Genomic DNA, 17,766 nt, shown 5'->3' with positions numbered 1-17,766 from the left:
TAAGCACAGTTTGTACAAACGGTTCAAAATATACCTGAAATCTGTCTGTAGTCAAGACGTGCAATTCTTCACCACATTATTAACTGGAAAGAGATCACATGTGATCTCTGTGCTGGAGTGACCAAAACTGTCAATATACATGCTTTAATTTGATTGTTCGCTTTTAGTTGCATTCTTGCCTATGTTCTGGTACATATGCAAATATGAAACTTGGTTATTCTTATTTTCGTTACCCTTTTCTCTTAGCACTACAAAAAAGGGACATTGTGTTATGGGGCCTCTGAAACATGACACAGTTTAAGGCCTCAGCATGTCTTAATCTGAGCTCAAAATATATGTACCATAGATTCCGGCGTATAAGAAGACTTTTTAACACCGGAAAATCCTACAGATTAACTGGGAAGATTAGATATCAACGAGACCATAAGTTCATCGAGGACTGGGGAAAATTTGTAGAGTATCTGAAAAATAGATGTGATGAACAAACAACATTTGTGGGATTTCAAGAAGCTCTGTGAAAGGTTGAGGAGTATTGTAAAAAAGAAAATAAGATTGGGAAGGTATATAAAAAGGCAGTATTAAATTTAGGAAATGCGTAACTAAAATTTAATTACGGATGATTGGCAGATAAGCTGAAGGAAGTCCATAATATATAATTTGTGATAAACTTTAGATATGGTATTATATGTATATTGTATTGAAAATTAATAAAAACTTCTATTTTTTTAAAAAAAAGTCGGGGGTCGTCTTATACGCCTGGTATGGGTTCGCTGGGCAGCGGCAGTGGGTGGCCGGCTCCGCTCTGCGCCGGGAGGAAGCCGCCCAGTGAAGCTGGCTTAGCATCGCTGGGCAGCTTTGACAGGCATCTTCCGCCCGGCGCGGAGCCCGCCGCCTACTGCCACTGCCCAGCGAAGCTGCCACGTATAAGACTGGGTGTATAAGTCGTCTTATATGCCCAGTTGCCTAATACGCCAGAATCTACAGTACATTACTGAAATTAAGCCGACCGGGCTCTTGTCAGGTGCCTGGATGGAAGACTGCATGTAGGCCACCTTCAGCTGCATCATGGAAGGAAGGCAGGAATAAAGAAAATAAATAGTACAGCATTTAGCCATTCCTAAGAAGTACCTTGTTCCTTTCAACACCACTGTTGGAAGCGACATCTCCAGCGTCCTCTTTGCTTCTTTCAAAGTCATGCCCTGGGTGCTGATCCCATTAATGTAATGGATGACATCCAAGGCACGAAGAGTCCCTTCTACGGCTGCGGCAGATTTTGGAGCGATATCGCTAATGTATAACACTTGATAAAGGCTGTCGTGACCACCTGCAAGGGAGATGCCTGGAAGGGAAAAGGAGAAGAAATAGCACCATACATATTTTGCTTTTTGCAAACGAAAGAGGATGGATGGGCAGATGCCACGAAAGTTTGGATTACCCAGTTCTTCTTTATGGCATGTCAAGTGAATGTCAGGCAGTAGCTGTGGCAGCATGGGAAACTTGGGCGACTCCAAAACACGCCCAAGCACCAGCCTGACTGTCTTTGGAGCAGCTCGGAGGAAACTGACAGCATCTGTGTGGCTCATGTTAGTGACATCTGTATCATTAACCTGTGAAGATGAATATCAAAGAGAGAGATGTGAGAGGTGGCAATGATTTAAACAACCTAAGCAGCATTTCCAGACAGTGAAATGATTGTCTGACACTATTATTTTACTTTTAAAAGACAACTGTTTAGGGAAGTTTTTAATGTTTGATGCTGTATTGTTTTTAATATTCAGTTGGAAGCCGCCCAGAGTGGCTGGGGAAACCCAGCCAGATGGGCGGGGTATAAATAATAAATTATTATTATTATTATTATGAATGCCTGGCATGGTTGAAATATATAAAAAAATTGTCCAGTAGCACCTTAAAGACCAACTAAATTTGTTCTTGGTATAAGCTTTCATGTGCATGCACACTTCTTCAGATGCCTGTCATGGTGATTGAGGAAGGGGGGGGAGAGGGGGCAGACATTTTATTTATTTACTTATTTCACAAATTTTATATACCACTTGATTGTAGATTTAAAGCTGTTTACAAAAACACATGGGATTTGCACAAGGACCCCTTCAGGTGAGGTAATGAGACACACACACACACACACACACACACACACACACACACAGCGCAAGATACAAAAACTGAAGATTGGAAGAGGGAACTACAAACAGTTTGAATTAGGATACTAGCATCTTCTCGGTGAAAATCAGTTAATTTATATCCCATTTTTCCCTCATGAAACACATTCAAAGGAACTTGCAAGAAGCAAAATTAGAGAAGAGATGCACAGCACTAAATAGTATGTAACAGCACCAAATAATACATAATAAAAACCAACATCAAAGCAAGCACTCAGAAGGATAACATCAAAAATGCATAGAGGCAAATCACCTTGAGAAAGTCTAAATGCTTGTTGGAATAATACTTCTGAAAGGAACCAGCGATGTGCCCGTAGAAAGGATGTGTACAACCAATGCGGCTGTCACAAGCTATCGTTAAGTAAACTGTTCTTGCACTGACAGCCACTGTAGCTAAATATAAACTAACAAGGCTATCGTGGAAACCTTTAGGTTTGAGATGTCTCTCCAGCAGACCAGGCTATATGCACGGCCACTGCAAATCCTTTAGCCCACTGCAAACATCTTTAGTCTGCTGCAGCCTCAGTGCTGCTGTTTTGCCTTTCCCCCAAATTTTATCTTTTAATTTTAATTATTTATTCAATTTATATACTGCCCTTCAAAGATAAAAGTTAAAGGGACCCCTGACCATTAGGTCCAGTCGCGGACGACTCTGGGGTTGTAGCACTCATCTCGCTTTATTGGCCAAGGGAGCTGGCGTACAGCTTCTGGGTCATGTGGCCAGCATGACTAAGCCGTTTCTGGTGAACCAGAGCAGTGCACGGAAACGCCGTTTACCTTCCCACCGGAGTGGTACCTATTTATCTACTTGCACTTTGACGTGCTTTCAAACTGCTAGGTTGGCAGGAGCAGGGACCGAGCAACGGGAGCTCACCCCGTCGCGGGGATTCGAACCGCTGACCTTCTGATCGGCAAGTCCTAGGCTCTGTGGTTTAACCCACAGCGCCACCTGCGTCCCATGCCCTTCCAAGACACAGAGCATAATAACAAGGGGAATGCTTTTGCCTGGCACCTAAAGATATGTAATGAAGGCGCCAGGTGAGTCTCCCTGGGGAGAGTATTCCATAAATGGAGAGCCACTGTTCTCGTGTTGCCACCCTCTGGACCCTTTGTGGATTTGTTTTGCAACATAACAGGAAACAAACCAAGCGGTCCTTTTTCTTCTGCTTCATTCCAACTCACCTTGATCAGTCGATCTCCGGGTTGTAACCTCCCATCACTTTTGGCAGGGTCTTGAACGACGTCATGGATGTAACAGCCAACGTTATCATTGCCTTTGGTCACAGTGAAACCAAGGCTACCCTTCTCTGATTTAGTCAGGACAACATGGAGCTCCACCTCCTGGAAGGAAGCACATTTTCAGCACGTATCAGACTGAGAACTAGCAACACAATACACATACACAGCTACATAGATCTGTATGTGTTATCTATCTATGTGGCGGTATTTGAGGTATGCAATTTCTGTGAACAAACCAATTTGCACCTCCTGGACTAACATGCAGATCAGAACATAACTCTCCCTTGGATTTTCCTCTGAATTTTGCAACACAGTTGTTGGCTCAAAAATGTTCTGCCATGTTTTAAAAACAGTATATTTTAAGCATAAAGCATGTTTAGAAATATGCAAATTGAGACAAACTGGATGGTATTAGTCTTTAATCAGAGAATACCCACTGAAACAAATGGCTCTAACTTAGTCATGTATTGTGAAAACCAACCAATATTTTTAAATATGGGTTTCTGTTTGGATTCTTTAAAAAATTGCAGATTAATGTGTGGAAACAGGATGGAGAAGATCTATGAATGAACATGTGCAAAACTGACATGGGACAGAAATAGACTGATCCACTCGTCCCCAATACACAAGGATAGTTCAAGATAGCATGACACAAAGGAGGAGATAATTGAGGTCAGGTATGCAGGTCACAGGTGTCTTTTGGGCAGTTTCTAAGCGGATGCACTAAAAATAGCTTCTGCAGTTTGTACCTGGAGCCCATTTGAAATCTACTTGCAGACATTTCTTTTTAAATATGAAAATTAGATCCAACAGGCAAGGAAACATCCCTGTTCGGATCACCCAGTGTTTTCACTTTTACCTAAAAGCATCTGTGAGGGGGTAGGGGAGGTCCCAACTGACCAGAGCAGCAGCAGAGTATCTCAATAAAAATAAAACAACATGGTACGGTCCACACAGAACGAAGTAGGGTAGATTTCTGATCTGCAAATTGGCACAGACGGCACAAAAGTCCACTGGGCTGCAACTGGGTAAACTGTAGCGTTTTGCCGTGTTTGCACAAACCTAAAAAACCGCGCAACCCTCCCTCCAACTACTGAGAAGGAAAAGTAGGACATTACTGGTTCATATTCATCAGCGTGTTTTTCAAGCTGGCTCAAAAGCGACGCAAGGCCTCCTGGCGCTGCCACGAGCTCAGAGACGGAGCAGCTGTATTTCTCGTCCGCTGAACCAGATGTGAAGGTTCGACATCTTGATATTGGCGGCAAATCCATTGGGAGAAGAGACGGTGGGTTACTAAAGGAAAAGGAAAAGAAGACGAGGAAAGGAATAAAAATTTAGGTTGGCTCCAGTGCCTCTGGAGGAGGGTTGAAATTGCAAAGGTGGCAATTTATTGATTATATTTTTAACCCATCTCTTGATTCTGAAATGGGATCCTCAGGGCAGTTCACTGTTTTAAAAGACCATTCACATGGCCAAAGCAGAGGAGATGGAGGTAGCCACATTGTAGTCATGTGTTTGCCCTGTTCACCTACATGGAAATGTAGGAGTCAGACCATTATCCATTTAGCACAGTGCTGTCTGCATTGACTGGGCAGGGGTCTCTCCCAGCCATACCTAGAGATAGCAGGGATTGAACTCAGGACCCTCTGCATGGAAAGTCAGTGCTCTGAATGAAAAGCAGAACTGGGACATTATTTTTCAATCAAAAGTGGTGTGTGGGTGAAGGGAGCTGAACCCTCAAGGCTAGGGTTTGGTGAATATGTCAGTTTTGGTTTCTCTCAGTTTCTAGCTTTTCCAGTCTTATGTTCAGCTCTCCATACTTCCACTTCAGTTTGCAAATTTATTTTTTAACAGTCCTTGTGAAAATTCACCAGCGTTTTCCTGAAAATAACCCCTAAATTACACACTTCTCTATACACAATTTTACCTAATGCACACATTCTTGCAAACCAAATCCCCCTCATGCAATGCATTTGTGTATGTCAGTATATGTACTTTTGGAGACATTGCAAAATTGCAAAATTCAGAGGTACGAATTTTGAAAGGTGACCGTGTTTTGGTTTGTGTGTTGTTTTGGAAAGCATGAATTAGTAAGCTCGCCTTCAGATGCAAAAGGAGTCAAATTTCCCTTCCCTCCCTACCCTAGAGTTACCTCTCTGCAGTTAATCGGCCCAGGTATTTTTCTCTTAAGTCAGTCCCTTTTCAGTTATCAGAACAGGGCTTGGAGGACAGAGAGGAATTTGTTGCTCTCTTGCTGCAACTACAACCCCACCCTCAACTGAAACAGATGCAAAAATTAGGACTCCACCTCAAACCCCATTTTAGACATGAATGGGGAATGTTAGGTGCACAGCAAACATGGTTTCCCCCTTCGAGTCTAGCAGGACTCACAACTTATGTTAAAAACCAAACTATATGACTAAATTAATTTAACGAAACGAGCCAACAGCACATGCCTGTTCTCAGTTTCTGGTTTCCCTGGTGTCTCATGCGGAGCACAATATATGGTGCGAATAGTTTCTTCTTGGCTGCAGGGCGTTTCATAAGGACTAGCTGCCTCCGCTGCCGATTTGTTGGGGTTTTGGTATAGGGCGGAGCTCCACTTTGTGCTCGCTATCTGGGCCGCCTTCGCAGGAAGCTCCTCCCCTCCGCTCCCGCTGCTGTCGCTGTAGCTGTCCCTTCGAGAGGGGGACTTGATCCGCTTCCTGCCCTTGTCCGTGGCTTCGTTTTCGTCAGAGCTGTCGTCTTGCTCCCCGTTAGGTTGCTGAGGGTTGCCTTTGCTGACATCAGGGAAAATCTGCTGAGGGGAATGGATAGGAGTCTGGAGGAAAAAGGAGAAGAAAGTATGGCAGAAACAGGACCAAGCATGTCGGCTGCGGTTTCAGAGAGCGGGTGTCACTGTCATGTGTGACAGTGACCCATCCAGGTTTTCATTGTTTGCATAAAGTACTTTGGAGGCTATTAGACTCCTACACCAGATTAGTAAAAACACACTTTTTGTTTGGGTGAAGCTTAAAAGGAATGCCTCTCCCCATATGAACCAACCCAGACTTTGCGATCATCATCCAAGGCCCTTCTTCTAGTGGCTCTTCCATGAGAGGTCTCATGGAGGTCTCATGGCAACACAAGAACAGGCCTTTTCTGCAGTGGCTCCCCGTTTGAGTAATGCTCTCCCCAGGGTGATTCGGCTGGTGCCTTCGTTATACATCTTTAGGCAAAAATGTTCCTCTTCAACCAGGCCTTGGGCTGATTATCACGCTATACCAGTGGTGTCCAAAATTTTTTCAAAGAGGGCCAGATTTGATGAAATGAAGGGCCGTGGGGGCTGACCAAAGTTGTTAACCATTTTTTAGGATTGAAGTTGCTGAGCTTTTTTTAGGATTGAAGTTGTTAAACTGCCACAGGGGCCGGATTAAACTGACTGACGGGCAGGATTGGGCCCCCAAAATGGACTTTGGACATGCCTGCCCTATACCCTTTTAAATGTGATTGCAGGAGGAGGGGATTATTGGTCTGTTATTGTTTTTGTTCTATATTTTGTGTTTTTTATATTGTAATTTTATGTTGGAAACCGCCCTGAAAGCTACGGATGAAGGACGGTATGCAAATTAATAATAATAATAATAATAATAATAATAATAATAATAATAATAATAATACTACAGTGGTACCTCTGGTTACATACTTAATTCATTCCAGAGGTCCGTACTTAACCTGAAACTGTTCTTAACCTGAAGCACCACTTTAGCTAATGGGGCCTCCTGCTGCTGCTGTGCCACCGGAACCCAATTTCTGTTCTTATCCTGAAGCAAAGTTCTTAACCCGAGGTAATATTTCTGGGTTAGCGGAGTCAGTAACCTGAAGCGTATGTAACCTGAAGCGTATGTAACCCGAGGTACCACTGTAATGGAATCTTTGATGCACCTTTTCATAAAAAGTCACTCATAACACCCAATGTACTAGCATTCTTACCAGCAGGGAAGGGTCAATTTCGGGCAGTATCCCAGGAAGTGGCCTGCAGAGGAGAAGGGTGACTTCGGGAGATGTTCCCCTAAGAGCTGAAATAACCTCCTAGATGTAGAAGAGATTCAAAAATCAGGCACAATCGCTGAACAGGAAGGTGTGTCTACAACTGAAACAAGCCAACAGAAAGAGGTGCTGACCTGTTGGGACAGTCCTTTTAGAGACGCTCCGTTCACTTTCAGGATGACGTCCCCAACCTCGATCTGTCCGCTTTCTGCAGCCGGTTGCCCTGGGAAGAGCTTTTTAACCCTGACTATGCTGGAACCTGGCTGCTCTGGAGAAACGCTGTCCTCTCGACAGAAACTGAAGCCTAGGCCCGAGCTGTTTTTCACCAGCTTCACCTCAAACGTGTTGTCTGCAGAAAAGAAAGGCAAATGTCATTGCGGCACGTGAAGACGCTTGATCTCACTCGCAGGTCATGCTTCAAACACTCTCCTCAGGCACCAAGATGCATAAGTACACATCCACAGCAAAAGGAAAGCAGAAAAATCGATACTCACGCAGCCTAAGATGCTCTGGTTGCTGCAGAAGTATGAGAACAGAACATTTTTATACCACTCGTTAGAAACTTGGGACAAGTTGTCCATCAAGCGAAAGCAGCCAGTACTCCAGAAATTAACTAGACAAGGCTACTTCCACACCATTCATTTAAACCACTGTGATACCACTTTAACAGCCATGGGTTCACCCAAAGAATCTTGGGAACTGAAGTTTATTAAGGATGCCAAGAGTTGTTAGACCATTATTACCTTCACAGAGCTGCAATTCCAAGAATTTTCTGGAAGGAGGGGTTGACTGCAAAACCGCTCTGGGAATTGTAGCTTCCCAAGATTCCCTGGGGGCAAGCTATGACTGTTGAAGTGGTACCATAGTGCTTTAAACATAGGTATGGACGCCATGTGGAAGAGTGCAGAATGGAGGGTGTCAAACGTGAACAATAACTGAATCTGGGAGAAATGGTACAAATACAAACCTTCATAATTTAATTCCACTGGAACATAGGGCAAGTGATAACGAAAAACCAAACCGAACAACCCAGGATATGAATAAACACACTAATAGATAGGAATTCTTTTCTTCACACGAGGGGCCTGGTTGACTTCCAATGGCAACAAAGCCTCAAGCAGGAAAACTGAAATGAACATCAGTAATGACAACTGGAAAGTCTGTAAAGGTTGATGAGAGTTGTTAAGAAGTCCTCCATCTCCCCCACAGAGCTACAATGTGCTTTAACAAGCAATCCTTCCCAGGGAACTCTTGAGAATTGTAGATCTGTGAGGGAAACAAGGGCCTCCTAAGAACTCTCAGCACCCTTAACAAACCCTTAACCCCCATCGTTCAGCCCGGACACTGAGGTCCAGCTCCAAGGGCCTTCTGGTGGTTCCCTCACTGCGAGAAGCCAAGTTACAGGGAACCAGGCAGAGGGCCTTCTCAGTAGTGGCACCCGCCCTCTGGAACGCCCTCCCACCAGATGTCAAGGAAATAAACAACTATCTGACTTTTAGAAGACACCTGAAGGCAGCCCTGCTTAGGGAAGTTTTTAATATTTGATGTTTTATCGTGTTTTTAATATTCTGTTGGGAGCTACTCAGAGTGGCTGGGGAAACCCAGCCAGATGGGTGGAGTATAAATAATAAATTATTATTATTATTATTATTATTATTATTATTATTATTATTGAGTTCCCAAGATTCTTTGGGGGAAGGCAAGACTGTTTAAAGTGGTGTCATAGTGCTTTAAAAGTACAGTGCAAATGGGGGCATAGGAAGGGGGGGGGGAAAGGAGAACTGGAAGTGATGAAAACAGAGAACAGGTAGGTTAGGTAAGCAAGTAAGCGATGATTCTTGCTTGAAGGAGAAGCGGGCTAATAATAATTATGGTCATTACTGTTTCGTCCAAATAGTTTAATTGAGCTCATGGACCAGCCCTGTAGGGCCACTATTATTTTAATGAACTGAATAGAGTGAAAGATTATGAGTCATTGGAAGAAGGGGAGTGTGTGTGTGTGTGTGTGTGTAAATTTAATAGTGTTTAGTTGATTTTTTAAGTTATTTTGTTAATATTGATTCTAAATGCCATAGTGATTTGTTAATCATAAACAGTGGTACTTTGGCTGTCAAACGTAATCCGTTCTGGAAGACTGTGCGACTTCTGAAACGTTCGACCACTGAGGAACAAAAGGCGGTCAGCAAAGCCAATGGAGATTTTTTTTAAAAAATACAGAAGCCATTTGACTTCTGAGGCGTGTTCGAAAATGGAAGCAATTACTTCCGGGTTTTGAAAGTCCAGGTTCCAAAACATTCGGCTTCTGAGACGCTCAAAAACCAAGGTACCACTGTACTATGACTCACACTGTAAGTGTGATATTAGCTTTTTTATTTATTTTTTGTTACTGATCTGTTAATAGTGTTTTATAAATGGCAATTGTTTTAATGATAATCTGTTAATTATATGATCATGATTCACACTGTACTTGTGATATTCTATTATTGTTATTTATTTGTTGCTTGTAAGCCACTTTGGTATTCATTTGACTGGAAATGGAATAGAAATACAATCAATCAATCAATCAATCAATCAGGCAGTTCTACTCAAAGGGCTTGACACTGCAGTCGTTCTAATGTCATGTTATGTCTCGGTCCACTGGCCTGCCATTCTAGAGATAAAAATAACCCATTTAGGCTCAAGCCCACTTTGCATTCCGATAGAATCTCACCGTCCGTGACAAAGTTGTAGTCTCTGGCATGCGTCATTTTCTTCACAGGTCTCTCTGGGGCCCCGGCGTGATTGGGCTGGTTTGGAGGTGTGCACTGTGGCGTAACTGGAGCATGGACTCTGGCGGCTGGAGGCTGGCCCTTTTCCAACACCAGGCGAACCTCCTGTAGGAACAAGCGTATAGCCACTTAGCCGTGGAAATAAAAGAAAAGGCCTGCACAGGATGAAGTATGCAGCACCAGGGACTTTTTAGTGGTGGCTCCACACCTGTGCAATGCTCTCCCCACTACTGAGGTGCGTGTCGCCGCGCCATTGTTTCCTTTTAGGAAACAGGAAAAGACACAACTCTTCTGACTAGCTCCTGGATGAGGGTATCAGCAGATGAAATGATTTGTGAATAATTTTCTTGAATGGATAACCAATTCACGTCGCGAATCTCCTGAGAAATGAATGCTTGCATTTGAGTCTTGCCTCTGCCGGTTGTTGTTTAGTCATATCCGACTCTTCGTGACCCCATGGACCAGAGCACGCCAGGCCCTCCTGCCTTCTACTGCCTCCCGCAGTTTGGTCAAACTCATGCTGGTAGCTTCAAGAACACTATCCAACCATCTTGTCCTCTGTCATCCCCTTCTCCTTGTGCCCTCCATCTTTCCCAACATTAGGGTCTTTTCCAGGGAGTCTTCTCTTCTCATGAGGTGACCAAAGTCTTGGAGCCTCAGCTTCAGGATCTGTCCTTCCAGTGAGCACTCAGGGCTGATTTCCTTCAGAATTGATACGTTTGATCTTCTTGCAGTCCATGGGACCCTCAAGAGTCTCCTCCAGCACCAGGATTCAAAAGCATCAATTCTTCGGCAATCAGCCTTCTTTATGGTCCAGTTCTCACTTCCATACATCACTACTGGGTATGGAACCTCAAATACGCAAGTATCCCTGCATTGCAGCAGCAGCCAGAATATGTGGACGGCTCCAGGATTAGCTTGACCTTTGCCACACAGTTCTGGAAGAGCCATCACATACTTGACCATATCTTTGAAGATAGCAGCAGCACAGCCTAACGTTTCAAAAGCCACGGTTCCTGGGAATACTTTGGCAGCTGCTGCTTTTGCCACACGGGGGAGAGCAGCGGCCATCAGAATAAGCAAGCCACTTCTGCTATGACTGAGAATGGCTTGGTGGATGGTGGCAGAAGCAATAGTTGTTCCTCCTCCCAGGGACTTCCTGCAACTTAGAAATGCAACATAGGAATTGGCCCCAGAGAAACAAGGCTGTAAACCTCCTACCTGGCCAGTATTCCTCAGGATTTCCACAGCTTGTTTATGGGTAGCTCCTTCCAAAGTAACCCCATTGACAGAAAGCACACGGTCACCTAGGAACCAACAACGAAGGGTTATAGGAATTCCGTAAGCAGAGGCTAAGCACAACCCAACGAAATAAGTCTCCTCTCTCAGCTCCAGTCAATAGCCATTCATTTGAGAAAGACTTGTGCGGGATAAAACACCAGCGGAACGAAAACATGAAAAGAACCTTCTCGGTCAGGTCAAGGGTCCGTGAAGACCAGCGTCCTGTTTCCAATAGTGGGCAGCCAGATGTCCCTGAATCTGACCAGCCATCCCCATCCCCAGTATCTGATCTCCAGAAATATGCGGCCTCTGTACACTGACGTCCTAAACAGCTACCGAGGCTGATAGGGTCTTGATAGGCCCAGCTAAGTGCCCCCCCTTTCTTATATTCTCCAAGAATCCCGGCTATTCAGGAAGCTGCAAACCCCAACATGAAAATAAAGGTTAATTATACTTGCCTTTTTGAATTCTACCATCAGCTTCAGCTGCTCCCTTAGGAATAACAGCTTTCACATACAGGCCTCCATGCCTCACGTTGGTGTTCACACCACCCTGCAGATTAATAAATTGGACAAAAGTCACGACCTTAATGGAAAGTCAGATATCCGAAAACAAAGGCACCAACCCAATCCTTTAAAGGAACCCAGAACATACTCATGCAGGCTATCAGCAAGGACAAGCGGCAGCCGAAAATGAAACCCAGAAGGAATTATTATTTTTCTTTTCTTTTTTGAGCCCCATGCAAGCAAAGAGATGGTTCCCAAGGCTACTTCTGGGTACAGAATTCTAGTTTAAAGTTCTGGTAACAGAACTATTGAGAATATGTGTGAAGGTTAACAAAGCATGAGTCTGAGGGTATATCATGCATGTCCAGCCATTCAGATATAGACAGACACAGAGAGGGGAAAACTAAGATGCACTTCTCCCTCTTGAGTTATGGAAAGCTCATTTGGGGGGGGGGGGAAGCAAACTTCGGTAGGCTAGATGGTGGGTTTCTTCTAATGTCTGAAAATGCAGTTTGGTCACCATTTCCTGCTAAGTTTACTGTGCCTTTAACTGCGGCACGACAGGCAAGAATCTAACAGGTGAAGCTTCCCCCACTGTTGCATCTCCAAAAAGGGAAAAGCTCAATTGTTGGATTTCTTTTTGCACAACATTGCAGAAAGCACAATCGGGGGAGGGGGAACCTGTCCACTTTAAGAAACGTGGTTATTGAGCAAGAAGGGGTCTATGGATCCCTAAACCGGAGGGATCTGAGGCTCTTCAGAATTGTTGGCCTCCCACTCCCATTGGCCCAGCCAGCACGGCCAATGACGATGGGAGGGGTAGCTCAGTAACAACTGGAGGGCTACAGGTTCTCCATCTCTGCTTTAAGCAAAAGGCTACTCCTTCCTTAAGAGTGTCCACTTCCTAAGCTTTTAAACTAGCAGGTTTATTTTACATATGCTTTGGTAAAGGTAAAGGGACCCCTGACCATTATGTCCAGTCGTGGCCGACTCTGGGGTTGCAGCGCTCATCTCGCTTTATTGGCCAAGGGAGCCGGCATACAGCTTCCGGGTCACATGGCCAGCATGACTAAGCTGCTTCTGGCAAACCAGAGTAGCGCACGGAAACACCGTTTACCTTCCTGTTGGAGCGGTACCTATTTATCTGCTTGCACTTTGAAGTGCTTTTGAACTGCTAGGTTGGCAGGAGCTGGGACCGAACGACGGGAGCTCACCCCGTTGCGGGGATTCGAACCACTGACCTTCTGATCGGCAAGTCCTAGGCTCTATGGTTTAACCCAGAGCACCACCCGCGTCCCTTACGTATGCTTACTTGGAAGTAAATCTCTCTGTGCTCAGTAGGTTCACTCCTATGTAGGTGTTAATAGGATTCCAAGCAGACAGTATTTAGTACAGGGCCAGCAAAACACATTTGCTTTCTGTTTCAGATTAGAAATTGCAACCAACGTGCTCACAATACTGTGCAACTCTAAAGTGTGTTACAGGGAAGCAGGAAATGTGTTTTAATTTTTATGGCAAACTGATTTACTTTGAAAAGGATGAGAACTCTAGATTATTTGGACAAATGCCTAGGGGAATATGCCTGAGCTGATCTCCTTGGGTGAGCCACAAATACCTCTTCTAGTGATCTGCATTTACTCAACTCTCCTTGTCCAAACTGCTTTCCAAAATTCTGAGATGCAATCCTTCAATCTGATCTTTGGAAAGTGAACCGAAGATTGCCATTAAAAAAGCACTTTCAGACACCCCCACAAAAAAGCAATAAACACAAGGACACGGCATTGTATACCCGCTTTCGGAGTTTTATCTTTAAAGTGACATTGTCAAGTAGTTGCAGCCCATTAAGTACGAATGATCATGTACAGAACTCACCTTACGTTCTTATAAAATTGAAAAGGCATGCCAAAAAGTGAGGTTACTGCTGCCAGCTTCTAACGCAGAAATGGTCAATATGCTGAGCAGTCAAGAGTCAATGCAATTGCAGGTTCTTCTACCCTGTTCCTCCTGCCCCCTCCCCAAATTTACTGGGGTGGGGTGCAACTAAAATTCTGCTTGATACAACAGGCAGAGTGGGGGGTTTGCGCGAATGAAGGGATGGAGGCAGAATAAGGTGAAAGAAGGCATAGCTGTGCCACCTCCCTCAGCACTTTAAAAGCATCCATGAGTTACAACTCAGAGAAATTGTGCATAAATATAAATATTCGGTAGTATTCTGCTTCGTAACCAGCAGAGGGAGCTCAGAGGATGTGTGAGAAGGCTGTATCGACTCAGGTGCCAATAAGTGACAACAGAACCACATACAAAGTCAAGAGTTAAGCTTGAGAGATAATTCACTGATTTCCAGCAGTCTTTCTGCAGGGACAAGGAGAGTCACAACTGCAATTCTGCAGTGTTATAAATACAAGCAGGGAAAGTACACATTTTTGTTGTTGTTGCTTCCATTCATGGTACGCATAGTAATACGTTAGGAAACTCGATTCTGATCTCAGTCATAGTTTACGCATGAATTAGGGCAGCCCTGCACATCATGAGTGCTGTGGGAAATACTGGGGTTTCACACAGGAAATACATAAAATGTAGATGCCCTACGTGAGCATGTGGCAATAATGCTGGGTGGGAAACTTGTGGTCCTCCAGACGTTGTTGGACAGCAACTCCCATCATCCTAGAATCTGGCAATTTTGGTGTTTCTCAGTTTCTGATTTTCCAATCCTAAATTCAGTTGTCCACATAAATTCGCATTTTTTTAAAAAAATCATGAACTTTCACCACTATTTTTGTGAGATTTTCTTCTAATATACATGTTGGAATAATTTTTTGCTGAATGTATACGCTTTAGAAAGGCGATTTCCCAAAACAGGAATTTGTTTCTAAATGGGAGGTTTTTAAAGAGTATCTGAAAAATAAATATAGTAGTTTAAATTCTGTTGCAGCATTCGAGGAACTTCAGTAATAGTTGTAAGGTAGATATAAGAAATTAGATTTAATGAGAATAAGTTTAATTATGAAAAGAATGTGTATTGGCAATAAGTAATATGAATTTGAAGTATGGAATAGACGGGAGGTTGGGTCTTTAGTGTTAAGACCAATAGATGTTTGCTAAGAATATTATGTGTCTATGGTTATTTTTGTATTTTGTGTATAATTTGGTATTTGTGTTTTTTGTTTGTTTGTTTTTCTTCTTGTATAAATAAAAAACTTTAAATAATTAAAATAATAATAATAATAATAATAGAAAGGCGATTTCCTCTCAAATAATGCATGTGAAATGTTATTTCCCCTAATAAACACGTTTTTATGGACACTTCACCCCAGTGTATGCGTTTTTGTACACATTACATGGCATTTCAAAAGTTAAAAAGGTAAAGGTAAAGGTACCCCTGCCCGTACGGGCCAGTCTTGCCAGACTCTAGGGTTGTGCGCCCATCTCACTCTATAGGCCGGGGGCCAGCGCTGTCCGGAGACACTTCCAGGTCACGTGGCCAGCGTGACATCGCTGCTCTGGCGAGCCAGAGCCGCACACGGAAACGCCGTTTACCTTCCCGCTTGTAAGCGGTCCCTATTTATCTACTTGCTCCCGAGGGTGCTTTCGAACTGCTAGGTTGGCAGGCGCTGGGACCGAACGACGGGAGCGCACCCCGCCGCAGGGATTCGAACCGCCGACCTTTCGATCGGCAAGCCCTAGGCGCTGAGGCTTTTACCCACAGCGCCACCTGCGTCCCTTAAAAAAAGTTCAAAAGTTGGGGAACTGCAAATTTCAAAGGATGGCGCTCCTGTATCATTTTGGAAAGTGAAAACAGGGAGGTTTGCCTTTAACTGAGAACTTGGTTGAATTGCTCCCCCAAACTTAGGCTGGAGTCCAACAATATGTGATGCACAACAGAGTTTGCTTTACTGTAATGTATGAACCAAGTCACTCTGTGTGTGCATTTCCCCCCGAACAAAACACAACACTCAGGTTTCTCTTGCTGTGCAGAACTTGCCCTGAATCCTTCCCCTTTGCATGTAATGTCATGCAGAACCTCAGCCTTGAGAGTTGCTGAGAGAAGTTAAATATTAGCAGCAGGCTTAACTACTTGACAGTGCCTCTTTAAGGTCCACTGCTACCCTGTAAACCATACATTTTTAACAGGTCGCATGGAGTGGAGGGAAAAAAGAGAAAACAGGTAAAAACCTTGTCAAACAGTACCGTGACACTTATTCCCAAGCCGTTATCATTTTTGGCCAGTTCGACCTCAAAGATATCTCCAGGTTTAAGAGGCGGTGAAGAAAACTTTTTAGAATTCATTGAGTTGGCCAAATTCATGAAGTAAGGCTCCTTTACAAAAAACAGACAAAAAAACAGAGAGAGAGGAAAAGACAAAAAAAAGAGAGAGTATACCCTGTTAGAGAGGTGATTTGTGATTAGGACTGTATTACATATTCAGCAGGGATAGCCAAAGGTTTGAAACGGGGGTAAAATGAGATTACACGTACATAAATATTTACACATGCATAAACACAACGCAAATAAAAAACAGGGAAGCACTCTCGAAATCTAAGCAGATATATCCAAATGCAACTACCATTTGATGCAGTGTTTCAGGTGACATTCATGATGTTATGGATCAAAGCGTCTGCAGCGACAGATCTCCCAGAATGAAGGAATCAATATGCCAATAATTGCTTGGGTCAGATACACTGCCAAAATTGCTCGCCGTGATGCAGCCATGTGTGGGCAGCTGATCTATAAAAGTATTATGTGCCTGAGCAAGCGGTCAGCTGACCTACAGGACCCTCATGTGACCCAGTCACAGAAGGCACCAGGTGGGCAGGTTTTGGCTAAGGAGCAGGAGGGGTAGGATAAAGGATGTTAAAATGGGATTAAAAAAGTGTTTTGTGAAAACTGCCTTGAGCTGAGGGGGGCGGGATATTCCAGGGTCAGACTAAGAGGGAAATAAAGGTAAAGGTAAAGGGACCCCTGACCATTAGGTCCAGTCATGACCGACTCTGGGGTTACGGCGCTTTTCTCGCTTTATTGGCCGAGGGAGCCGGCGTACAGCTTCCGGGTCATGTGGCCAGCATGGAGAGCCAGAGCAGTGCACGGAAACACCGTATACCTTCCCACCGGAGCGGTATCTATTTATCTACTTGTACTTTGACATACATTTGAACTGCTAGGTTGGCAGGAGCAGGGACTGAGCAACGGTAGCTCACCCCACTGCGGGAATTCAAACCGCCGACCTTCTGATCAGCAAGTCCTAGGCTCTGTGGTTTAACCCACAGCGCATGTAAATAAGCTCCTATTTCTGCTGCCTAGGAAGGAGGCATAAATCAAGGAGATCTCTGGGGTACGCCATACACTGGGGATGGAGAAATTCTCTATGTTGCCCAAAGAAAGACTTTGCCCAGACCACACCCACTCCACATGGACTTTGCACCCTTGGGTGTTCATGTCTGAATGGAATATAGCTCCATCACAAAAAATGATCCTTGCCTGTAAACAAATTCTGTGACTTATAGAGGCAACGAAAATTACCCTGATAGGACTGCAGCAGGGCTAATAGTCAAAGTGGGTGGGGGAGAAGTAAAATGAGAGAAAATAAATGTTGCGTAAATGACTCATGTCTTGGCCTACTGAATTCGCCACGATTATCCCATAAGGCTGCCGTCACCACCTGGAACAGCATCTAACCCTCTATAAAGCGTTTAGCATGCCGCTGTCCTGTTTACCAGCAACCCCCCTGTTAAAATGATTCATACCCACAACAGAGAGAGACCTCAATAA

General features: G+C 44.1%; 1 protein-coding gene across 6 annotated transcripts in view; it reads right to left on the bottom strand.

Moving 5' to 3' along the window:
* The window catches only part of PTPN13 (protein tyrosine phosphatase non-receptor type 13), a 159,397-nt gene that overhangs the window by 18,318 nt on the left and 123,313 nt on the right, over positions 1 to 17,766 (bottom strand). For 4 of the 6 annotated variants that reach the window (XM_077933803.1, XM_077933807.1, XM_077933804.1 and 1 more), the window contains 11 exons: positions 16,174 to 16,317; positions 11,953 to 12,046; positions 11,435 to 11,520; positions 10,156 to 10,318; positions 7,580 to 7,794; positions 7,389 to 7,487; positions 5,873 to 6,237; positions 4,535 to 4,709; positions 3,360 to 3,518; positions 1,436 to 1,607; positions 1,129 to 1,339 (listed from right to left, as the gene is read on the bottom strand). In XM_077933803.1, coding sequence (XP_077789929.1) covers positions 1,129 to 1,339; positions 1,436 to 1,607; positions 3,360 to 3,518; positions 4,535 to 4,709; positions 5,873 to 6,237; positions 7,389 to 7,487; positions 7,580 to 7,794; positions 10,156 to 10,318; positions 11,435 to 11,520; positions 11,953 to 12,046; positions 16,174 to 16,317 — 1,883 coding nt within the window. The remainder of the gene's footprint in view (positions 1 to 1,128; positions 1,340 to 1,435; positions 1,608 to 3,359; positions 3,519 to 4,534; positions 4,710 to 5,872; positions 6,238 to 7,388; positions 7,488 to 7,579; positions 7,795 to 10,155; positions 10,319 to 11,434; positions 11,521 to 11,952; positions 12,047 to 16,173; positions 16,318 to 17,766) is intronic. The other 2 variants (XM_077933805.1, XM_077933806.1) reach the window with 2 other exon arrangements.

This window comes from Podarcis muralis, chromosome 9 (genome assembly GCF_964188315.1).
Source record: "Podarcis muralis chromosome 9, rPodMur119.hap1.1, whole genome shotgun sequence".
Classification (NCBI taxonomy): Eukaryota; Metazoa; Chordata; class Lepidosauria; order Squamata; family Lacertidae; genus Podarcis; species Podarcis muralis.
Note: the sequence above shows the minus strand (reverse complement) of the source record. Positions and strands in the feature narration are given on the sequence as shown.